This window comes from Pelecanus crispus, chromosome 3 (genome assembly GCF_030463565.1).
Source record: "Pelecanus crispus isolate bPelCri1 chromosome 3, bPelCri1.pri, whole genome shotgun sequence".
NCBI classification, from domain to species: Eukaryota; Metazoa; Chordata; class Aves; order Pelecaniformes; family Pelecanidae; genus Pelecanus; species Pelecanus crispus.
Genome location: NC_134645.1, coordinates 114,856,782 through 114,881,852, shown reverse-complemented (window position 1 = coordinate 114,881,852; position 25,071 = coordinate 114,856,782). Strand labels below are relative to the sequence as shown.

Here is a 25,071-nt window from a genome sequence, read left to right as displayed (position 1 = left end):
TATGCAAATGAAAGACTACTATGCATGCCATTCAAAACACATATTTAGACAATACCTAAAAATTAGAATTATTTATGCAATTTTCTAAGAACTAGAAAGATTAAGCGATTGACTTTTCATGGAAATGTAGTGCATTTCAATGCATGTGTCTCAACAGCATTTTGTTGAGAAGGATGGTAGGTATTCATACCCAACCAATAACTTATTGGCATGTACAGTTCATGCTTTGTAATGTCAGAGTTAACTCTCATAGCCTTTACTTATAGTTTGCTTTTTTTTTCCCCTTCTTGAAACACAGATAAGCTTTGTTATAGAAGCATTTTAAATACTGTGCGAAGATGGCAAGTCTGATGAGTCAGAGTCTGTTGACCTACGTAGAAGAAGGAAATGTTCCTGCTCTGAAAGCACTTCTTGAGAAATGCAGGGATGTAGATGAGAGAAATGAGGTAAGATGATTTTTTTGAAGGGTCAGTTTCATATTGCAGTTTATTGGTTATGGAATGAATAATTAGTGAGATCATGCTGGTTATTTAATATACAAATTTCAATTTTATTTTTAAGTGATTGCTTACTGTTGCACAGACTGAACACACAGTATTCAGTCTGTGCCAGCACCTCAGCTTCTTTCATTGTATTTGTTTTCTGAGCGTTCTTCTGAGCTGGAAAATGCAGCTTCATCCTTACTTTGTGAATGGAGATTATACCTGTATTTCTGCGGCTAGGAATTGTTTCTTAGTTCACAGATCCAGCTGCATGTGCACTCTTGCCCTGTCCATTTTGGGGTGAAACCTGGGATGATGATAACTCTTCCCCCACAGCCTGGTTTCCAGGCAAGAGAAACTTTGTTATATGATCCAAATAGGAGCATAAATTGCAATTTAATCTGAGCAGATGCTCATCTGGATGAAGACATATGTATCCAAAAGGTAAGTCAGTCTAGATGTAATGAGGAGGATTAAATGACTTTACCAGGATTGCAGGAAGTCTTGATACACAGTAGGGAGTTTAAATGTGGATTATTCAGAATCCTGGGATAGTGTGATAATTGTTAGCTTCTGCTTTGTCATCTGATTTAGTCTGATTTGAACATACCACCACAAGCGATTTAAGCAAATGTGCTGCGGTTTCATTATACTGCACTAAAGATTCCTGAGAGTTTCTTGGGAGGTTTGATTCATGCAAATGTCTGTTGCTAGTGACTGTTTACATTGTTTTGCACGATGTTTAAGATTCAGGTTATCTTGATGCACTATTAAGTCTTCTGTGTATTTTACAAATAAGTTTAGATGATTTGACTAATTTATTTCATCTCTGTAGTAGATTTTCTGGTTTGTAAGTGTCTGGACTTTTATTTCATCTCTATGTACAGCTTGTATCATCAATTTTTATTTTAGTTCTGATTTCCTAAACTGTGTTGTAGAATTGGAACCTTGTTGACTTATGTGGCATATTCAGAGAATCGGATTCGTAGAAAAATTTGGGATAGAAGGGGCCTCTAGAGGTCATTAGATTCAATCTCCTCCTAATTGTAGGACTAACTTTATTATTACATTAAGTTGCTCGGGGCATTAAGCAAAATTTGAAAGTCCTCAAAAGGGTGGAGAACTTGCAGCTTCTCTGGGCAATGCTCCAGTGCTTAACCAGTCTTTGTTTAAAAACATTTTTCTTATGTTGTATTGGAATATCCTTTGCTGCATCTTGTGACTACTGCTTCTTCTCTTGTTATTGTGTGTCTCTGAGAAGAATCTGCCTCTCTCTTCTAATATTTCTCTTCTGTCTAGGTAGTGTAAGACTGATGTTGATGCACCCTTACTCTCTGTTTTCCAGACTGAGCAAATCCAGCTCTCAGCTTCTGCTTGCATGTCTTATGCTCCAGTCTCATAACCGTCTGAGTGACCCCATTGCTGGACTCTGCAGTTTGTTGATCTTTCTGTGGCTGGGAGTCTCTCTCGGGAGCCCAAAATGGGGCATTATGTTCTGAATTCAGCCTCACCAGTGTTGCGTAGAGAGCTAGCTGTGCTCTCATTAATGCAGCCCAGTATTTGATTTGCTGTCGTTGCTGTAGGGGTGCACTGCTGACTTGTGTCCCTCTTGCCCGTCGGGACCCCATGCCCGTTTCTGCAGCACGGCCCCCCAGGCAGGCCGTCCCTTGCCAGTAGTGTTGCATGGGCTCAGTCTGTTCCAGTCTCTGCGTTTGCCTTTGTTGAACTGCAGGGGGGTTGTCAGCCCATTTCTCCAGCCTGTTGAATTTCCTCTGAACAGCATCCCCACCTTCTGGCATATTGGCTGCTCTCCATAGCTTGGGGCAGTCCATAAACTTGCTGAGAGCACTTTCTGTTTCATGGTTCTGGGTGTTGATAAAGATGCTACAATGTTAGCCCCAAATCAGACTCTCCCAACTGGGCACCAGTTACTGTGAACAGTTGACCACTACCCATTGAGTCTAACGGTCCAGGCAGTTACTTTACTCACATTGTAGTGTATGGGAGACTGGCTTTCCAATGATATCTTCTTTTTCTCTTTTTTTTTTTTTTTTTTCTTTCCCTTTTTAAGTAAGTCTTGGAAAATGCATGTTCTGTGGCATTATTTTTTTAAGCCTGCATAAGATGGAAAGAATATTTTTGGAAAGAAGTGGAATGGCATATATTACTCAAAGCTAAAAAGCATCATGCAAATGTGAGAACAATGTACAGAATCTGGTTTCAGTTAAGACAGTTTTCTTTCATTGTTGGTGCATTCATTTTGTGCTGTGTATGCATATACGCTGAGGTATTTGAGATGGGAGAATTTTTAAGTTTCAGAGCATACACATGAACCTCACCACCTGGCATGCTGTGTATCTGAAAAGAGGAATAGTCTGTTCCCTCTGCTTGTAATTCCTCTCAACAACATGGCTGAAATCAGACAGATAGTCTGTGTTGACTTTATCACAGTGTCACTGCCTTCACCTTCTTTTCTAAATTTTTCTTTTCTTGATGGGACTAAGTGCGCTCCTGGGTTTCAGTAACTGCCTTTTTTTCAGAGATCATTTCCCTGATACCTCATTTGTTCAGTCTTCTGATACATTGCATTGGAGAAAGTAATTTCTGGAGACATGTATGGTTTGCATCAGTTTTAAACCCATGAGGGTCGGGGGGTGCTGTTCATGTGTATCGATGACGGGAGTTTTGTGGAAGTGCTTGCTCTTAATTGGAATTCAGTGGCACTGAGTGCAATTCTGTTTCCAGTTTTGGACATGCCAAGTCGTTCTTTCTTCTTGGGTAAAAACAAAATACCAAAACAGGAATGCCAGTGGAGTACGTCTAAAAAAGATTGCTGGCAAGCCAAGGTTTGCTAGTGCCAGGACCTCCCAGGCTGCAGTGACTTGTCCAATGGTAAGATCACCCACACTGTTACCAACGCTTTATATCCTGAGTGTGATCAGTTGCCAGAAAAACTGGGATGTTCCAGTCAGTTTGCATGTGGATGGTTTTGTTGGATTAACATCAGCCGTTTCAGCTAAGCGGAGCAAAGTCTCAGTCTCTCTGCCTTTTCCCTGCATGTCCTTTCCCCTGTGCGCATTCTCCTCTCTCATACCAGATACATTGATTACTTAACAGCTGATGGTAGATGCTTGCCTTGTGTGACGCACTTTGATCCCAACAGCCTCCAGTTTCCTTTGATGTGCCTTTCTTTCTGCACTTCTGCTCTTGATACTGAAGTACCTTCTGCATCTTCAATTCTGAATCTTCTGTTCTCTCACAGACTGTGAGAGCATGCTAATCTGTAAGGTAACAACCACTGAATGATTTCCCTAAAAAGATACAGGTGTGCCCCTTTGTAATTTGGATATTCCAATACGTAGACTTAGCTGTGGTGTACACATATGCAGTACTTGATGTGCTTGTGAGAAATATGAACATTTAGTAGTTGTGGAGTGTCTAGACTCTTGGGCAACTTTTGAGAATTAATCTGGATGTCACAGGTGTAGTAATTATCTTTTGTTTCTGTGTTGGTGAAATCTTCATGATTTGCTAAAACATTGCACCTATATTTGAGAATCTCCGAGCAAAAAGGGAAGGATATTTTCAGTACCCTTATAGAAAAGTTTTACATCTGTGAATGAATTCCTTGTTTTGCTTTGCTTGCGTGCTCAACTTTTGCTTTATCTATTAAACTGTCTTTATCTCAACCCATGAGTTTTCTCACTTTCACTCTTCTGATTCTCTCCCCCTTCCCACCAGGGGGGAGTGAGTGAGCGGCTGTGTGGGGCTCAGTTTTCGGCTGGGGTTAAACCACGACAGAATACCAGAGCCAGTCTACAACTGTATGAGACCTCTTATAGGAGGGGATTGTTTTCCCATCCACAACCTCCTCTTGCCCAGAGATACTTTTGTTCAATTTGTGTTATCCTTTTGTGTTATCTGGCTGTGGAAGATGATCACAGGGATAACAATAGTAACTGTTCAGAAGGAGGTAAGAAGAATGCTCATGCTAAAATAGGGGGTTTTGTATGTATTGCTAAAGTACTGCTTGGAAGGGACCTCTGGAGATCATCTAGTCCTGTGTCCAGAGGTGGGTTGGTTGGAGCCAGCTAGAATTGGCTGTGTCTGGTACAGGGCAGTCCCAGCCTCTCTTCACAGAGACCCCATGCAGCTCCCCCGACACCAAAACCTGGACACCCACACTCAGTACAGTGAGGTGTCTGTCTGCCCATTTCTCCAGCCTGTCAAAGTCCCTCTGGATGGCAGCACACCATCTGGTGCATCAGCCGCTCCTCCCAACTTTGTACTGGCTGCGAAGGTGCCGAGAGTGCACTCTGGACCATTGCCCAGGTCCTTAACGAAGGGGTTAAACAGGACCCAGTATTGACCCCTGCACTAGTGACTGGCCTCCAGCTGGATGGTATGCCGCTATCACAACCCTCTGAGCCCAGCAGTTCAGCCCCTTTCAGTCCACCACTTATCTAGTCCATACTTCTTTAGTTTGTCTCTGTGGATGTTGTGGGAGACAGTGTCTAAATCCTTGCTAGAGATGGGATAAACAGCGTCTTGGCTCTTCATCCACCGAGCCAATGATGTCATCACAGAAGGCAGTCACATAGGCCGGGCATGATTTCCCAGATCACTTGGCACGTGTATTCCCAAAATAATTAACTTGTATATAAACAACTCATCTTAAAGAGCAAAAGTTATGACTGTTCTCTCCTCAGAGAGGACTGTTCTTTTCTAGAAAGTAGTATTTTCCTCCTTCTTGATTTTTTTGAGCTTTTTAATTTTTTTTTTTAAATGACCAGACCTAAATACTACTTGCTTGTTGATGCAAAATACACTTTAGGATCTAAAAGCAAAGGTATCATTCTGAATGTATACAACATATAGTTATAATAGCACAAACTTACAAGAAAGCATAATTTCTCCCTGTGAAAAATTGTACTGTTAGATATTACATTATATCCTCTCACGAGTAATAATGTTGGTTATCCATAATGTCATGGGGAAGGTTGTACGAAGACTAGTTAGGGAATAGCTGATGGACCAGAAAGCTTTTTTGAAAGAATTGGTGCATTTCTGTGATTTTTTTTTTTTTTTTTTTGTTGGTACATAAAGAGCAGAAAGAACTCATCAAATTTCTTTATTAATCTTACTGTTAACTGTTTTACTAATGAAGATTAGTGGTCTTACTGTATTCTGATTCTGCATTGATTTCTGTTCTTTTCAGGGAAATTGCTGGTGTGTTACTTCTAACGTAGTTTTTGCATTATTTAGAGACTAGATAATTTGAGTTTTCTATATGATACAGAGAAAAGACAGAAGAGGGGTCAGGAAAAATTCTCTTTGTTTGTTAAGCTTGTTGAAATTAACAAATTTACCATCAAATTTAGTAAGTTTTACTTTTCATCATGCAGAGCAGTTGTGTCTCAGAAGTTTGCTGACACAGAAATAGGCTGATGGAAGGGTGATAGATTTGTAACTGACTTTTAAAACATCCTTGAAGGCAAATAAACCAGCTCTTACTATCTTTCATCTTCCCTGAGATGAGGCTATCTGTTGAAAACCTGTGTTGCACAGGACAGGAATGATGCCTGTATTTGGTATGCTGTCAGAGAAAAGTGTGGTATATAACTTGACTATTTTTTTGAACAGCGAGGAATCTTACTGTTACTCTGAATCAGCTTGCATGTTTTAATGGCCACTGTGGTTCCGAGGCTAAATTGATTTATTTATTCATTTCTAAACAATGTGACTGAGTTATTTCAAGATGTAAAGATGTAACAGGCTGGGTTAGAGATGTCTTCAGTAGTCAAATAATTCAGAAAGATAGATATTTAACACTGTAACTTTTTTTGGTAGCTATTTTTAATGCCTGAAATGCTTGGTTTTTTGGTTTGGTTTGGGTTTTTTTTAATCTCCTGTGGGACAGGGTTTAATATCATGTTCTCAATTTTTATTGCAAGTTTACTGCATGGTTTGAAAACCAGTCCTTCTCACTGGCAATTAAAAACTGGAAGCAACTTAATGTTCCTCTGTAGTTTTTGGCCTCTTATTGTTGCCGTATGTATGTCATTTGCATCACTTCCCAATGCATCACTTTTCCTGTCATTTTGATTTCAGAACGGCCAGACTCCACTCATGTTGGCTGCTGAGCAAGGCAATTTAGAAATTGTCCAGGAGCTTCTCAAGAAGGGAGCTAATTGCAACTTGGAAGATGCGGTAAGTATTAGTACTTTATATGATGGTACCTAACAGTAGAGGAAGAAGAAATTTCAAGAGGCAGGCAAAGAAAAGGAATTTAGGTTCGTGTTGGGGGGAAGGAGGGGGGGGGGGAGGGGAAGGTGGAAAATGATGACATATAAGAGAAATTTTATGCAAAATTGCTTGGCGCTCTATTCTTCTGATTTGATTCCTCATAAAGAATAGGGATATTTAAGGTGTTTGAGGGACTCTGCTGAATGCTGCTGCGGTTTCTTCTGGGAAATTAGTACTAGGGAGCTATAATAATAGGATTGGCAGTAGTTGACATAAAAAGATAGGCAGAATAGAGAAAAATGGCATCAAAGATGAGGTCCAAGTGATTTTGCTCATCTCAGTGATGTTGTGGTATGTTGGGATGGTTTTTTCCCCCCCTCTTGGTTTTGGTGTTTTTCAGTAAATACTGAGGGAGAATCTAGGTTAAAGGATTATTTCAGGTGAAAGCCAGAACAGTGGCAGAGAAGGGTTTCAAATTTATGAATTGTCTTCCCGCCTTTGCAGAAGAGGTTGACTCTAGATGAAAGATGCCCAGAAAGGGTGAGTAGGATAGAGATGGTGGTAAAAAGTTCTGAAAGGTCTGTATATTCCAATGAAGAGCAATAAACAGGAAAAGGACGTTGCTTGTGTTTTTTTTTCTTCTGCACTTAGTTTAATTGTAGCAGTGTAGACATTCAGGAAAGGTCTGGTATGAAACCTGTCATTTGAAAAAAAACCAGTCTCTATTTTTGGAGACATTTTATTACATTTGCTGTAGTGTTACAGTTCCTATACTTACAGGAAGAGCAGTTACCATATAAGCTGTTGCTATATTTATATGTGTATAGCACATAAAACGGTAGTCCACACCTGGACATGGTTTGAGCAGTGGATGGAAGAGACGTATAATGCAAGAGGAAATGTATCTTCTGAAGTGGTCATAAAGCTAAGAAGCTGTGGTCCAAATTCGCCTGCATATTAGCCCCTTGGGTGCCATCACCCACTGTATCTGGAGACAGACCACCACCATTTTCTGTTGTCTTGGTTGCCGTCTTATCCCCACCCAGCAGTTCTCAATATCTTGACCTTGTTCTCTAATCCTTTGTAGGTGTTGCTTCCTCCATAAAATTTTTAAGAAATTAACCTGCAGTGAATTGAGGATGGAGAGTGATGGGTATTGGGTAGGAGAGGAGATAACTGGAGGGGAGATTTGGAGTAGTTGTTGGTCTGTATTTTCATGTGTATAACTGGCAGGTAGTCTATGAGTTTATTACTTTTTTTGTTTTAAGGACAGCTTTTTTTAAGGGGTTGTGGATTTCCTATTGTGGGTTAAACACTTGAAAAACAATGTAATTGTACTGAAATATTGAATATAACTTAAAAATGTTTTTTCCTTTTTTTAGGATAACTGGACAGCTCTTATTTCCGCAGCTAAAGAAGGACATGCAGCTATTGTAGAGGAGCTACTCAATTATAATGTCAGTTTGGAGCATCGGGATTTGGTATGTGTTGTCCTAATGTAAAAATAAAATAATTTTTAGTAAGAAGAACAATTTTGGGAGTTGGAGATTTTCAGTTCTGTAAAGCAAATTGAAGGTCTTTTATTCTTAAATTATGTACTCAGTGCTGTTAAAAAGGAAAAATATATATTTAAATACTGGTTTTACAGCTGTAAAATAGTTGCTTTAGTGTTAGTAAAGGCAACTTGTTTTCTAGGGCTGTTTTTTTCCTCTTAATTTGCTTTGGAAAAAAGCTAAACTGAAGAACAGTTTGGGTTTTGGGTGTGTTTTGTGTGGGTGGGTTTTTTTGGGGGGGAGGGGTTGGTTTGTTGGGGTTTTTTTGGTGGTGGCGGCTTTTTTTAAAGTATTGTGGTACAATAAATGTTATCTTTTCCCAGAAGATACCTGTCCATATTTACTTTTTCTCTGGACAATCATGATTATTCATATAGCAGTCCTTGTTCTCAATATCCTGGAATTTGTTTTCATTCATCTTGCCAAATTTTTTGTATGGGAAAGTGGGCACTGTAGTCCAGTCCACCTAAAGAATTACGGAAGCTGCTTACATGACTAGGAGGTTAGATGCCTCTGAGGAGCTATAGCCTTGTCTCCATTGATGGGATTGGGAATTAGGTACCTGCAAGGACTAATTTTGTTCTGCTTAAGGTACAGTATGGAAAACTACTACGGGGAGAGTTCAGGTGCTTCCTTTGATTGAAGTTCTGCTCTGTCTGAAGGCTGAGGCATCTTGCCATGTCCTGCTAATCTATTTTTTTCATAAGCGTAACGTTAAGCACATCCACATGGCCAGTGGTTGATTTCTAGGCCTGTGTCCATCTGAGAGGGATCTTCTACCGCCCCAGAAGTGTATTATAAAGAAATAAATAAATATTGTGTTTACAGTTATCAGAGGCATACTGTTATTTTAAAATTAATTTTGGTTACCTGACCTGTCAAATGCCTTTAGGGAGTCAAACCTTGTTGTCTCCTGCTTTACAAACTTAAATGAACACACCAATGCAGTTTGAAATTAGTTGCTCTTATTACTCCCTTAAGAGGACATGATTTGCTTCTTTTTCATGAAGCAGCAAATCATTACATAGTTACTTTATGAAGTAAAGCTGTCTGTTACACAAATCAAAAGTAAACCCTCCATGTGAGTTGATTTGGATTCTAGACTTTTGTTTTAAGATAGTGCTTTCTTTTTGGATTGTTTATCCAGTCATCAGATTTGTATGCACTTCAAGTCTGAATTGAGTATTTACAGCAAATTCAGGAACATTTAGGGCACAGTATTCTTCCAAGTTTTGCATATAGCAGGCAATTAGTACTTCTATGCATGTGCTTATTATTTATCCTACGTAAGTAGGATTACAAGGTTGTGTAGTCAATCCTTACTATGTTTTGGACTTGCAAAACAGTCTTAGGACAAATACAAAATGAAATAAAAGTCACTAATTAGGTTTCTAAAGAGTGTTTTTCAGTTTTTACATTTCTTTGAATTGTGCTTGCCAGGGAGGATGGACTGCCCTGATGTGGGCATCATATAAGGGCCGTACCGAAGTAGCTAAACTGCTGCTTGAGAAAGGAGCAAATCCAAACATCACAGGAATGGTAAGTTTTAGTCTTAAACACCCCCTCTCCCAGTGCTTCAAGTCCTGAATTGTACACTCATATTGATTAAACATTTTGCATTTTTTGCAACATAACATTAATCACTATATTTATAAGGGGTTTGCTTTAATAATCTGTATGACAGCCGCTGTTTTTTTAATGAATTTTAATTTTTTTTAATTATAGCAAATGAATGTATAGGTCTTAGTAAGATTCAAATTAGCAGGAGAGGAAATAATAGAGAAGATAAGTAGTGTATCTAATGCTACTTGTATGACAATTGTCATTTTTCTGCGTCTGTAGAAGTTAATGGAGTAACTAATATGTGCAATTTAAAAACAATAATTTGTTTTAATTGTTTCATAATAGTTGCCAAATGGGCTAGGTTATACAAATATGTACCATACATGTGAGAGAGAATTGAAGAACTAAGATTTTGAGATTTATTTCATTTTATAAGCATTTTCTATACAAGTATAGGCATGTTGAAATTTGAATGAACAATTTGTTTATACTGTCAGCTCTCTGGTGTTTGAGGCAACAGTGAATGACCAAGGAAGAACACTGGTGACTTACCTTTCTGATTGTCGATTTCATCTGCTTTGCACAGGCAGCTTCTGCATGCGTGACATGACTGATCTGCAGGCCTGATTGACCAGGGGTATTGCATAGCTGTCTGTTGCTTCTCTCTTACATTACAAATGTTTATATTAAGATGAGGATGGATGTGAATTTTTAAACCTTGTATAAGGAGTTACAAAACAAAATTGATTCAAAACAATAGACATCTTCCTAGATATCACCTAGACAATGTACTAGGCAACAGTTACTGATATGTAGTTAGGCTTACTTCTGTCTGTTCCTTCTTCTGTGGGTTTGTTTGTTGTTACTGTGATCAATATTGCTTATGAAAAATAATTAAGACTATGATTTTATTTCCTCTTTTTAATTCTAAGCAATACAGTGTTTATCCAATTATTTGGGCAGCAGGACGGGGCCACTCAGATATAGTACATCTCTTACTGCAACATGGTGCTAAAGTGAACTGCTCTGACAAAGTAAGTTATATAATATTTAATTTCTTTAACGCTCGATACATGTTTTGTAAAAGTAAGTTTTATTAACAAAATACAAATCTGTGAGTTTTTGATTGGAAAAACACCCGCTGTTGTATTTTGCCCATGAGATTAGCATTAGTGTGCTAGAGTAAGTCATTAGACTTGCAAGAGGTTTTTCCGTAGTATGCTGAAGATCGTTGTGAACATTTATTTCAGTGGAGTGTATTTCTGTTTTCTAAGCTATTAGAAACTTTGCTATCCTAGGTTGCATAGAAAAACAATTCTTATAGCTATCATTTACAAAGAAGTTGTTAAAATGGATATTCAAATGCTTGTGTTAATTCACAAGACCAAATTATATCTTTGTGAAAAATAAAGCAATAAAGTATAGGATGAATACTAGATTGTAGGGGTTACGAAATACAGAGAGCAATATGATAAAATGTTAAAAATGTTTTTGCAGTATGGAACCACCCCACTGGTTTGGGCAGCGAGGAAAGGTCATTTGGAGTGTGTGAAATACTTGCTGCAGATGGGAGCCGATGTTGATCAAGAAGGAGCTGTAAGTAACTGTTCATTTTCTGGTGATAAGGTGTGGGTACATACATCTGTGTGTCCTGTTTTATTTTGTAATACAAATACCAAGAAATACATGAAACAAGATGAAATGTTGATGTTGGAGTGTACTACTTTCCAGCTATTTGCAAACTACATGTGAGGATTATTTAAACTTCTTTGTGCCTTTTAATAAAAATATTATGTAACTAGGGAGTCGTGTTGAGAATTGACATGCTGTTATGTGCAGTGTAAATTCTAATGAACATAAATGAATTTAGGTTATTGTTCTCTGAAGGTTAACACTATCAAAATTCATTCTGTACCCAAGCCTGATATGTCAGACAACTTACTCCTCAGTGCTATTTGAAAAGTGAATCAAACGCAAAGCATCTTTTGAAAATAATAATGGCTGTTGTGTCCTTTCAGAAGTTGGAAATTTTTTAGTTTTCAGCTGCATATTGTTTTGAAATAAAACAGATTTTAATTTTTTGTTGTACAAGACACTTAAAAAGCTTGTCAAAATAAAAAAAAAAAATAGTAAAAGTGGGAAATTAGGACAACTTTTGGTATTCGTATGATTATTTCTGAAGTTCTTCAAAAAAACCTCTTTGTGAGTGGTACTGGCAGACCTGGGTGCTCTGATAATACTATGTTCCATATGACAAGAAAATTATTTTACCATGCATGTGACATTCAGGAGTTAGAATAAACTGATCTGAGTTTCACTCTTTGCATTTGAAGTGTTCTCTACTATAGTACTTAGTTTACTTCTTTTTCTTTAAAAAAGCATAGCAAGTGCACTTTAAAACATAAAACTGAAGTAACATTTGGATGCTTAAGAAAGTAATGTCAGTCAGTGTTCTTTTGTTAATTAAACTGATATAATGGTGATTTCTGTATCCACTGTACAATAAAATCTGTTGTTTTTTGTTTAAAGAATTCTATGACTGCACTTATTGTGGCAGTGAAGGGTGGCTATACTGATTCAGTAAAAGAAATACTGAAAAGGAACCCAAATGTAAACTTAACAGATAAAGATGGAAATACAGCGTTGATGATTGCATCAAAGGAGGGACATACTGAAATTGTGCAGGATCTTCTTGATGCTGGAACTTATGTGAACATTCCCGATAGAGTGAGTAAATTGTCATCATAATTGTGGGGTTTTTATATATATAATGATAATAATAATATATAGTTAAATGCCAGTGTATGCAAATTTGTGGGTACATGATTTTTCTGGCTTTCTGATTTTTCTGCCACCTAGGGGTATTTTTATGTATTGCTGTTTTGCAAGTATGTTGTGGCAAATATTGCTGTGTGAAGCTAAAGGATAAACTACAGAAACTACTCTTTTTCTTTGAGGTTTTTGAACTGTGAGTTTCCATAGGGCATGGAAATGATTTATGGTTGTCTATTTATCGTATCTGTAACATAAGACTAATACTGAACTAACTTGCAGGTTTGGGGTGAGGTTTTTGTGTATTAATACATGTGGTAGTGCTGTTAAAATTGTAAAACAATGGATATTGTAAAAGAGAATATGTATTTAATTCATTGTCTACCTTTATCTTTTCCAATGAAACTTTTTACTAGGAAACTTGCGTATATTAGAGGAATACCTCAGCTCTGTGGTTAAGACACGTAAATGTAACTGTTGAAAGGTGCACTGTGTACCTGAGCTGCGCTGCGTTGCTCAGCAGAGGCGTGCAGTATGGGCAGTGACCAGAGTGTGAATCTGCTTGCTAGCCACTCAGGGATTTTTTTGGTTGCTTATATAGGTGCCTTGGACTGTCTGTAGTGCCCTCTTGATAGCCAGGTTTTTCTGAAGTGTCAGAGGGAGGCCAAGCACTGCACCCTTGGGGCTGTAGGTGGTTAGATACCTAAATTTCGGTGCCTGTGTCAAGATCAGTGCTTTAGTTCAGAGCAGTAATACAATTTTGAGGTTGAATTCCCAGCCCCTAAATTGAATTGCTTGGGGTTGCAGAGAAGAGAGGAAAATCTCCTAATATTTGCCTCATAATTTTAGAAGGATTTTTGGATGCATTTTCCTATATTTCAAGTGTCAGCTTAGTGCATTTCTTAGATGGTTACGTACTAAGCTGCAGCATTGCATGTGACAACAAATTTGATCTCAGGTGCGTGTCAAAGCAAAACTTTAAATATTTAAGAAAATACATTGCAATCTCCCTTCCCACCTCTTCCGTCACAAAATTCTACAACTGCCTGCATTTCCTGTGCTTTTAGGAAGGATAAATTACAGCTTTCAGTACAGCTGACTGTATTCCAAAAATACATCAAACAATGAGTAGTCTTAGTGTCAGATGTTAGAGTAGGTTTTGATACGGAAAATTTCTTGGTTTGCAGCCAGGTGCGTAATGACTGTGATTGATAGGGGATCTGCTGCTACTGAACTTTCTAACTGAATTCCATACCTGTGATTCAGCTGTACTTTTATTTATCCTGTTTCATCATAAAAGAAGTATTGGGTAATTTCAGGATTTCATTTTCTGAAATTCTGACATATCCTTAAGTGTGTTCAAATCAGAAGCCTGAAGCAGAATTGTAACTTTGGTTTACATATATACAGCTCTGTTTACCACAGCAAAATATGTTTTTCTTCTGACCGTTTTGAGATAAAATCAGCCTTTTGCTTCTTTTCTTTGTAACAGCATAGTGTATGTAAACAGGATAGCAGTCAAATCTGCACCAAAAAAAAAAGGATAAAATTCTTTAAAATTCTTGAAGATCTTTTGTCAGCTGTGAAACATCTAAAGGAGACAGCCAATATTCTTGTTTGATTGTAAAGAGGTTATTACTGTGAGTGGTTGGCCTTCCTATGAATGTAGGGAACAGCTGGATTTTTTTGTACTCACTATTAATTTGTGCTGTTATTTTTTAGGATAATGCGTTAAGCTGGACCTATTTTGGGGGTGTTTGTTTTGCCATAAATACACAGTATTTCATCTTTTTGCAGAAAAATATAAAAATGGAGTCCAGAATTTTTTCTTCTATATACCACTTTTTTGGAGAGATAGAACTTTTTTTGTATTTTTCTTTAAAATGAGTGCAGATCTGTTAACGTAAATAGGCATAATGTGTATTTTGAGGCTATAATTTATTCTGTGTTGCATTTCTTTTTGATAAATAGTATTAATTCATCTTCGATATTCTCTCACAATTTTTTTTAGAGTGGAGATACAGTGCTGATTGGGGCTGTTAGAGGAGGTCATGTTGAAATTGTGAGGGCCCTCCTCCATAAATACGCTGATATAGATATCAGAGGTCAGGTAAGTACAACAGTGTAAATGTTAGAGTAGTTCTTAAATAGGATGTGAATTTGAATACCAAACAATTATACCGTGTTTCTACAAACAGGGCTTTAAAAACTTGTTCAGTCTATTCTGTAGGAAACTCAGATTCCCATCAAACCTTAAAAATACATCGTGTTGCTGTGCAGTTTTTAAGATCTAAGACAATACATAATTGTAATTACTTGTGTTAAGCAGCATTTTTTCAGTTAATTTGTATAATGGTTGAAAGCAAAAGATGTAAATTGAACTTACTTTGTCTGCACTGCTGAACAGATTTGAAATAATGAAATACTTTAAAACCCCCTTAATACTATTATTTTAATACTTAATAGTTTAAATTTAATATCAATACACTAAAATATGATACACCTTAGATTATATCTGTTGTCAGTGCAGTTTTGTCACTACGCTTGGTTGGTTCTTGTCTCCTTCACTAACTACCTTTCTCCTGTTAAGCAGTGTTGTCAGTGATTTCCATGTTTTCTACCTACCCCTTCTTCCTTTTTCTGTACTTTGATTAAGGTATTGTTTTTGTTCTTCTACCAAAGGCTCTCTTACTCTGCACGGTACTTGTTTTTATTGTTACATTCAACTTGCTTTCTTTTGCTTGAAGCTATTCAAATCACTCTGCTCGCAGGCACATATGGTCTGCCAAGTTTGAATACAAAACTAACTAGTCACTGAGAGCTGCAAAGATTCAGTGCCTGTTATTGACACAGAGCCTCTTTGAGATGCCAAGAAGCTTTTAGTTTGGAGAAAAAGTAGTGTTTGGATCTTTTCCTCTAACGTGCCATTGGAAACCTGGAATTGTGTGTCTCAGCTTCTTGCTGACATGGGTCTGGAAATCTGGAGCTTTTCAACATCTTGATACGACCAAGGCAATACAGAAGCAGTAAGAGGACCCAGCCTCCTCCGGGGCAGGGAAGCGTGTGACTTGTGGCAATGTGAGAGTGCCTGTATAGCCATGTGCAGCGGTTAATCTAGGGAATTACATTTGTGGCCTTGTTGACGCAGCAGGAGTACCATCAGAGGAAGACTCTGGCTGCGCGCTTCAGATCTTCACATTAGGACCAGCAGTATCGAAATCGGTGACGAGCACTAGTGTTTAGCAACTCCCCTGCTGTTAGGCATGGCAGAACCTGTCTGCCAGCCAGACCTGTTCTGGCGAGATTTGCTGCCTGCCGAAATCTGTGATGTGCCAGAAAGATTGCTGAGTCTTGCCCAGCCTTCCAGCGTTTGTGTTCCTTGCTGCTCATTCATTCATAAGGACACTAGTCAGAGGAGACCTTGAGCAGAAAAAATGTGACTATAAGGCTCTGGGAGCGAGTGTTGGGGCAGTGGGGAGGCTCAGGTGGTGTTCTCCTCAGCCCGTTCTGGTAAGGGCATAGGACCCAGCTGGGAGCACCTGGCAAACCAGTACCTGGCTGTGCAGCTGACGTTGCTAGCGAGGAGTCAGCTTCCTCAGGCTGGTGTCTTGTTGGAGGTGGAGGACATGAAACCCAGGTGACCAGAGAGGAGAGAAATCTTAGTGACCAGGCTTGTTAAACTGTCAAGAAAGGCTTTGCACTCAGTTTGCTGTGAAGCACACAGGTGGGAGAGGAAGAGCTGCAAATGAAAGAAGGAAGCAAGGGAGAAGGCTGCAAGGGGGACTTTGACATTCCTGCTTAGAAGCAGGTATGCGTTCAGAGGCTTTTCTTAAATGTCTCTACACAAGCGTGCATCAAACGGAAAGAGGTGTGGTGCAGTCACTAGGCTACAAAAAGATTGCAGGCATGGAGACTTCCTGGGATAGCACGCATTGCTGGGAAAGAAAAAAAAGATGACGCAAGCAGATTTGCAACTATGAACCATTCCCCCTGGTTCAGTGATACAATGTATGGCTGATCTGCATTCTGGTACTTTGTGTTGACTTTCATGCCCATCTGCTTTTACAGCTTTCCAGCTTGCATGACCTGTTTTTAGGCCAGCCAACCAGTTCAGCAGTTTTATTAGGCTATACTGTAAAATTGAGAACAAAATGGACATTTTCTTAAAAGGTCTGGAAGTGGTTAGCACTTCTGGTTCTGATAGGAAGGAAATCTTTTTAAAAAGAAAAAACATGCTTCAGAGAAACATGACTTACATAATAGGGGTAAAAAAGACAACACTCTGGAAAGAGTTGTTTTATTTCATTAGAAAACTTGTATATTTGAGTTACAACTGAATACCCATATATAATTTTGGAAACTGTTTCAAGACAGGTTGAATCTGCTTGGATTGTTAAAGCTCTTAATATATTTTGCACAGATTTTTAAAATAGGTTTGTGTTCTCTAGCCAGATTTCCATTCCCCCCCAAAGTTCTACTGGTGTACCAATTAGATTTGGTGGCATTTCCATTTGCCCTGAGCTGTGCTAAGATTTTCTGTATTATGTGCTATTTTAAACATAGTGGTTATACTTCATATACAGTTTTTGAAATTAATCCAACTGAATGAAAGTACTGTTAACATTTAATACTCTCTTTTTTCAGGATAATAAAACTGCTTTATATTGGGCAGTTGAGAAAGGAAATGCTACAATGGTGAGGGATATCTTGCAATGCAACCCTGATACTGAAACATGTACAAAGGTAACGATTAGAATTTTTAATATAATTGCTTTGTTTGGCATCTGTTCTTTTCTCAACTCCTATGTGACGTTAGGATCGTAATACCAAATTCAGATTTTGTGAAGTGTTGGTACCTTGCATGCTGTTACAAAAAAAAAAAAAATCTTCTAAATATGGAATTTATTTTCAACAATGGTAGTGTCCCCTTTGTTGATAAACATCATTTACTACTAAAACTCAATAGCAGGGAAAGTGTGGATACTTTACCTCAGCATCGTTGACATGACAAGCAATAAGGAGTAGAGAGCAAGTGCTACTGGAAACAGAGGAAGGAGATTTCTGATACTGTTAAACATCAAAGTTCAGACCGCTGTTTATTGCTTGTGCAGGAATAGAAAAAATCGAGGAAGTAGTATGTACAGCAATGAACTACTTCCATGAGTCTTTTTTCAAATATCTTGTATTATGTCTGAATCTCGTCTTTCTCTGTTTGACACTGTTATTAACAGAAGTGTATTTTGTTCTGTGATTCTGATCAATCTAGAATACAGGGTCCGTGATACTTTTTCAGTAACACATGTGCTGAAGTGTTGTTACTTGTACAGTAACATATTTAATTGAAAAAATTCCTTAAAAATTTGGGATTTAACTTGTTACGCCATCACTAGTTTTTGCTTGGTTTTGAGTATACAGAGAAGATTTTTATTAGGCCTACTTTTCCCTTTTAGGATGGAGAAACACCGCTTATAAAGGCAACCAAGATGAGAAATATTGAAATAGTAGAGCTTCTTCTGGATAAAGGAGCTAAGGTCTCTGCTGTAGACAAGGTAAAGAATATTTGTTTGTTTACTTTAGTATATTTAATCATTTTAGTTTTGCAGCAGAATTTTGTAGTGAGCTGTCAAGGCTAATACAGGAAGAGAACTTCCCATATACTTAATAATTAAATAGACCATAATACTTAAATGCTTATTCTCCCGTATGCTTAATAATGAAATAGATCAGAATACTTAAATACAAATTAATTCCCACCATTAATAGATTGATTTTTTGTTTGTATTAGGTTACTTTTAGTAATATGAAAAGAAAAAATTCCAGGTCAGGAATAAAAATTTCACAGATAAGAATACTAATTCTTAATACACTTGAAAAAGAGCATAGAGAATGGTTGTTATTTGTCACTGAAGTTTGGTTTTGATTAATAGACATTGAACTAAACACTGCCAAGGACAAATACAATGGTTTGTTGCTGTCCTCTTATGCATTACCTATTTTGACTGTAAACCTTTTAAATACAGCAACATTTATTTGATACTTTTTAACCTCTTAGGATTATGGTTAGGGCAAATAAGTAATAATATTGATTTGATGTAATAAGGCAACTTTTGCCAGAAAGCTTTTTGGAGAAGTCTGAGTAGACATTGAAATAATTCAAACAAGCAGTATCTCTTGTTCCAAAGAAGTCTCTGAATTTGCTAGTAGATACTTGTTTCTAAATAAGAGTTTCTAAACAGCGACTACAGTTTTCATGAACCTTAAGATATTGTTATAAAAGTTTAAGAAAGAAGATAGTGCCTTGGATTTAGCATTATAAGAACTGCCTTCTCACATGTCTTTTCTGAAACCTTTGTAATGCTTTTTGAGGGGAAAAAATGCTTGCTGTAAGGCGTTAATGTTGTTGAGAATACTTTAAGATGTATTTCAAGTAAATAACGCATCTGAAACTATGTGGAACATATGGTCTGTTCATAATCTTAGGAATTTGTGTTAGATATTACTAGTTTTTCACTTAATTGCAGAAAGGAGATACTCCACTTCATATTGCCATTCGTGGAAGAAGCCGTAAACTTGCTGAATTACTCTTAAGAAATCCAAAAGATGGTAGATTGCTTTATAGACCCAACAAAACAGGAGAAACGCCTTACAATATTGACTGTAGCCACCAGAAGAGTATTTTAACACAGATATTTGGAGCCAGTAAGTATAAGTATTTAATTTTATTTTTTTTAATCACTTATATATTGAGAATCCAGTTTATTCAATTCTGTATTGAAAAGTGGTAACCATTTACTTCTTTTCATGTTGCAACTAAGGGGAGAGCTATAAAAAAATCAGTTGGCAAAAAAAATTCTTGATTCCAAGAGCGTAACAAAGGTCAAATGTACCTTTTTGGTTTTGACTTTTGACATTGGATACTGTGCGACTTCTGTTGATAGTTTTGTTTTTACTTAGATCTTGCTTGTGTAGGAATTATTTTCTTTGACTTGCTGTGATTTGGGATTTTGTTTGAGTCTTTTGTGGTAAGATCTAATGGTTTTGATAATAATATAACGTTTATGTGGATATTTAAAATTCTTTTGAACAAGAATGTACCAATAATACCAGCTATTATGTGGGAGGAGTGTATATGCAAATATAGGCAAACCTGTCGTGATTTTATGGATTAAAATTGTCATATTAAAGAGGTGTCTTAAAGCAAAGTTTTGTTACATAGTATTTGTATTACAGGACACTTGTCTCCCACGGAATCTGATGGTGACATGCTGGGTTACGATCTGTACAGCAGTGCTTTGGCTGATATTCTGAGTGAACCAACCATGCAGCCACCTATCTGTGTAGGCTTATATGCACAGTGGGGAAGTGGAAAATCTTTCCTGCTCAAGAAACTGGAAGGTAAAAGTTCATTTAGCCTTTTCTGTAGGTTCAAATCTATCTGTGAAAAGCATCATATGGGAGTTACTAGTTTTCGCGACAGCCATTGGTCCATGTAATGTTGTATCCAGTCTCCGTTTCTGTAATGAAAGGATTTAAATTTTAGTCTGGTCAGTTCATCCATAGGTTGCTTTGTTCACTTATACAATCTCAAGACAGTCTTTAAGTGTTGCTGTCTATTGTCCTGTGGGTTTCCTGCAGCAGTGAATCTACTCTTTAGGTACTGTTGAAAGTATGGCTGCTGAAATATGCCTTGCTGGGGGTGTTTGCGTGTCAAATCAGGTTCAGACCTCTTTTGCTGCAGTATTTCTTTATTGTGTCTCCTATGTGTCATCTTATGGGGTTTTCTTAAGTTTAAAAACAAGTACCAGGCTATTAATATTTTTTCTCTGTAGCATATTTTCTCTGCATCTAGTTTTCTTCCCCTTCCCCTTATTTACTTTGAGCTTTTTGAACTTTCTGAAATGACAGAGGAAGGCAAATGCAGTATTATGAAGAGAGTCAATATTTTTCACAGTGGAAATAGGCATCTTATTTACAGTGTTAGCTTTTTCTAACAAAGGATGTTTTTCTGAGATGTTTCAGTATAATTCAAAATACTTTTACCAGTCTTGATTTTTCTTACTTTCTGCGATTTCTATGTTTTTAAAAGCTTCTATATTAGTGAAAATGGGGTCTGTGCATTCACTTTGTTCACCTCATGTCCCATGTCATAAACAAAAAGTGGTGTGCATTTTTGACTGTAATGTTTATTGTTGATGAGCTCTTACATTTTTAAAATGCTTTTACAGTATTTTCTTCCTGTTCCTCACTCATCTTTTTATTTTGGATTGTGTATTTAATGTTTCTTATTCAATAGCTCCTAAATGAGTTTCTTCAGGAATTCCTGTTTCATTAAATACGAATCGACAAACAGAAATAAATACTGAAGTCTTGACGTTGTACTGTTATATCTGACTATTTGAGGAACATGGTCCAGATTTCAATGATGGAGATTTTGGGGTTTGAGGGTTTTTTGGCAGATACGGTGGATTTATTTTTCTTGGTTTCATAAAAAATATGTTTTAAACTTTTGAAGGAGGATAGAAAATGGCATGGCTTTTAATACGCCTTTAAAAGTAGAAAATCTGCAGCAAACAATGCAAGTATTATGTATTTAAATGGTTTTATTCATTGCATGGATGAAAACTTACGGGTCTGCACTAACGTTTGAAGAAGAATTCAAGCATCATTGTCTTTTTTTGGATCAATAATAGGGAAAAGTTACACAGTCTAGTGAAAAAGTGTTTCTTTTCAAAGATGATCATTATAATACCTTTTTTGCTTTTTGTTCTAGAATGATTTAACATGTTAACTGGTCTTTTTCTTTGTTTAGATGAAATGAAGACTTTCGCAGGACAGCAGATTGAACCTCTGTTTCAGTTCTCCTGGCTTATTGTATTCCTCACACTTTTGCTGTGCGGAGGTTTGGGTTTGTTGCTTGCTTTCACAGTGGATGCAAAGCTTGGAATAGCAGTGTCACTCAGCCTATTAGCAGTTCTCTACATTTTCTTTAGTAAGTCTTATTTTATATGATGTTTGTGAAGGTTTTTGTCTATTTTTGGAATTCAGAATTGTTTTGCAGACATGCTTTGTGATTCAGAAAAAGTGCTAACTAAATGTTTTTGTAGAAAATAGGACCCCTTTGGACCCTTTCCTTGCATTTTGCATGTAATTTGTGAGAGGGCATTCTTAAAGAAGAATTTTGTATATTAGCTTCATTGTGTTACTCTTACCATTCTCATTTTTAGCCATAACTGTTAGAAATCCATTCAACTCCTTTTATGTAACTCCATGCCTTATCTGTTCAAACTTCATGGTTCTTTCAGTTGTGAGCGCTGACTAAAATATAGCCATAACATCTTTTATGATTTTTAATATTTCAGCTGTAATTTACTTTGGTGGCCGAAGAGAAGGTGAGAGCTGGAACTGGGCCTGGGTGTTAAGTGCAAGGCTGGCGAGACATATTGGATATTTAGAGTTGCTTCTCAAACTCATGTTTGTGAACCCGCCAGAATTACCAGAGCAAACCACTAAAGCTTTACCTGTCAGGTTAGTTATTTCATTTATTTACTCTTGAATGAATAATTCAGGTTAACTCTGATACTTTTCAAACTATGTGCGTTAATGTGCATGTTTATCTTCCTATGAAAAGCTGTTGAGATTCCTGTTGGAAAAACAGTAGCCCTAGAAGATCATGTAGCTAAATTTTTCAGTGTGAGGAAGATAGTAACGTTTTCAACAAAAACTCTGGTTCAAAGTTGGTGAAAGTTACTGCTTTTTACCATTTAGGGTTTTGACTATCATACTAATCAAAATTTGCAACAGACAAAGTAAGAATTTGGTTTTCTGGTATAGCTTACGGTGTATTACATTTAATGCTTGTTTCACTGATTACTTCTGTTAAGGTCTTTTTTTTTTTGTTTTTTTTCTTCTTCTTCCCCCCTGTAAGTAGAGTATCAGACTGCTCAAAGCTTCCAGTTTACCTGAAAGCAAGAAAATTTATGCCATGTGATTTATAGTTTTGTTTACTTGTGTTGTTTAGAGACTTAGAATCATACAATCGTTTAGGTTGGAAAAGACCTTTAAGATCATCCAGTCCAACCATTAACCTAACATTACCAAGTCCAAGAATTGTATTTTAGCCTCATGGTGCTTTTATGTGATCTTGTTCTTCTGTATTTTTTTTTAATCCTCCATAAATATTTGAAAATAGCTCAGAATGCATTTTCAAAAATACTTGTCAATACTATGTTTTGGCATCATAAAGATATTTTTATGGTTTTACTGCCATCTGAGGTGCCGTTAGTGATGTGATCATTTTTTTCCTCTTTAAGAAATCCAATTTTAGAATAGGAATTGGGGCACCTGATAACAGGTGAAGGAACAGAGAAATAAATACTTAAAGTCCCTGTACAGTTTAAAAAAAAATAAGTATTTAAGTATTTTACATTTTGTGCCACTTGAAAAAACTTTTAGCTGCAGAGGTGTAGGAAGATTTTTGTTTTGGTTGCCAGAAAATATTTAAAGCTTTCTAAAGTAGACAAAATACATGTTTTTTCTCTTTCAGATTTTTGTTTACGGACTACAATAGACTATCCAGTGTAGGTGGAGAAACTTCATTGGCTGAGATGATTGCTACCCTCTCTGATGCATGTGAAAGGGAATTTGGTTTCTTAGCAACAAGGCTATTTCGAGTTTTCAAGACAGAAGATACACAAGGTTTTTATTACTTGAACGACATTTCTGATTATTCCATTTCAATGCACTGTTATCAGAGGTTCTGTTTTTTGCATCATAAGCTCTTTTTAGAAAGCGTTGTAGCCATGCAGAAATTCATACAGAAGGGGAAACTCTTTGTGGTGTTTTGGAGAGAAAAACGCCCTGCTTTGTTTGCTCATCTTGATTTTATTAATATCATAAAGGAGTATCTTCTGTGAAGTATAGTTTTCAGAAGTGTCAATGGAAATGTACATATATATATTACATCCTTTTAGATGCAGCATGGTATTTTTCCATAGCAAGTCATTGTGTTTGAGTCAGATAAAGGGGAAAGTATACTTTTGAAAGTATACTATTGCTAAGAGAAGTTTCTGTTTAGTTTATTAGATTTTAATTCAGACCTTTTATGAGTGACCACTAATTATTCTTGGAAATAATAAAGATATAGAACATGTTGGTCCAAAGCTGTAAATTGCTGTGATCAGTGCTGGTAAGATGGGATGAAATATTGCTACTTGATCCAAACGGAGCAAACTTTTTTCTTCTGTCCCATCTGTAGATTTCTGACAAAAATACACAGTACGGAGTGATATTATGAAGAAAGGGAGTCCTTGAGGGTAACTTTCAATTCATAGAGGACTGACTTCTGCTTTGAGTTCAGTTTCAGTCAGTTCCTTCTCATTTCATTTTGGCCTTGACCACAAATTGAGGAACCTGTTAGATGCTGTCTCCTCTCACAAAGCGAAATGTTTAGATTCTCCTGTCTTGCAGAGGGTAGAAGAAAACATGCGATGTGCGGAACACAACTTACTCTTCATTGTTCTTTCTCAAATTCACTGAACGTTCTTTATGAAAGTGATACATGGAGTTTTTCACCCTTATTTCCATGTTAGACATTCTGCGGTTCTTCTCCTTAACCTCAGTGAAACAGCTTTCATGATACTGTAGCTTCTCCTGAAATTGACTTGAGAGTGGCAGTGTAGTGCTGGCTTCTTGTGGTTATTTGCAGTCATCATCAAGGGAAAACCCTTTCATTTGTAATCTTACATTTCTCTTGTATTCCTTGGCTGTTGCCTTCCTGTGCCCTTCCTAATTATCTAATTGATTTTTTTTTTAATCTATTTGGTGATCTTGCACATCTTCTCCTTGTCAGACGTTTGTAGGTCTAGGGTCATAGGTTTCTTGTCTCTAGATGTTCACTGAAATTCCATATGGGTTTCTTTTTAGTCTCCTGTATCTTTAATTTTTGTTATGTCTGTAAACTCACAGACAAGCCTGTTCAATTGCTGTTTCATTGTTGATGATTCCTAAGTCTCTAATCCAGTTCTGTCTTTTTCTAGCTAGAGGAAGCTTGCCTCCTACTTCAAAATGTCTAGAACTGAATGTAATTATAACTGAGCTGTTACTCTTCTCTTCTTGCCCCTCACTCCTGTCATTATTCGTTTCTGTTGCTTTGTCCTGCATCACAATCCTATCTGTCACATATGTCAGTAATGTGAAAGGCCTTTCCAGCTCATACCCCAGTCTAGAATATCATACATGGGCCATGTCTAAACCTTGGATATTCTTTCCACGTAGCGTATTTAAAATTGGATTTTTTCCATTCCAGTTCAAATACTGATTTTTAGCTGCCATCATTTTGCATGAGATTATTACTATGTTCTGTTCTTTGTTATCAACAAATGTGTACAGAAGATGTGAATCTTCTAGATGTGTATGCCACTAGATGTGTACAGATCCTAAAGGCAGAGGCTGCTACT

The 25,071-nt window shown here is 37.1% G+C and overlaps 1 protein-coding gene across 3 annotated transcripts in view; it reads left to right on the top strand.

Annotated features, from left to right (window-relative positions):
• The window catches only part of KIDINS220 (kinase D interacting substrate 220), an 81,609-nt gene that overhangs the window by 6,869 nt on the left and 49,669 nt on the right, over positions 1–25,071 (top strand). For all 3 annotated transcript variants that reach the window (XM_075707099.1, XM_075707098.1, XM_075707097.1), the window contains exons 2-16: positions 299–446; positions 6,594–6,692; positions 8,111–8,209; positions 9,722–9,820; positions 10,777–10,878; positions 11,342–11,440; positions 12,374–12,571; positions 14,628–14,726; positions 17,261–17,359; positions 18,067–18,165; positions 19,138–19,315; positions 19,847–20,011; positions 21,426–21,605; positions 21,976–22,141; positions 23,160–23,311. In XM_075707099.1, coding sequence (XP_075563214.1) covers positions 339–446; positions 6,594–6,692; positions 8,111–8,209; positions 9,722–9,820; positions 10,777–10,878; positions 11,342–11,440; positions 12,374–12,571; positions 14,628–14,726; positions 17,261–17,359; positions 18,067–18,165; positions 19,138–19,315; positions 19,847–20,011; positions 21,426–21,605; positions 21,976–22,141; positions 23,160–23,311 — 1,942 coding nt within the window. In that variant the 5' untranslated portion in view covers positions 299–338. The remainder of the gene's footprint in view (positions 1–298; positions 447–6,593; positions 6,693–8,110; positions 8,210–9,721; positions 9,821–10,776; positions 10,879–11,341; positions 11,441–12,373; positions 12,572–14,627; positions 14,727–17,260; positions 17,360–18,066; positions 18,166–19,137; positions 19,316–19,846; positions 20,012–21,425; positions 21,606–21,975; positions 22,142–23,159; positions 23,312–25,071) is intronic.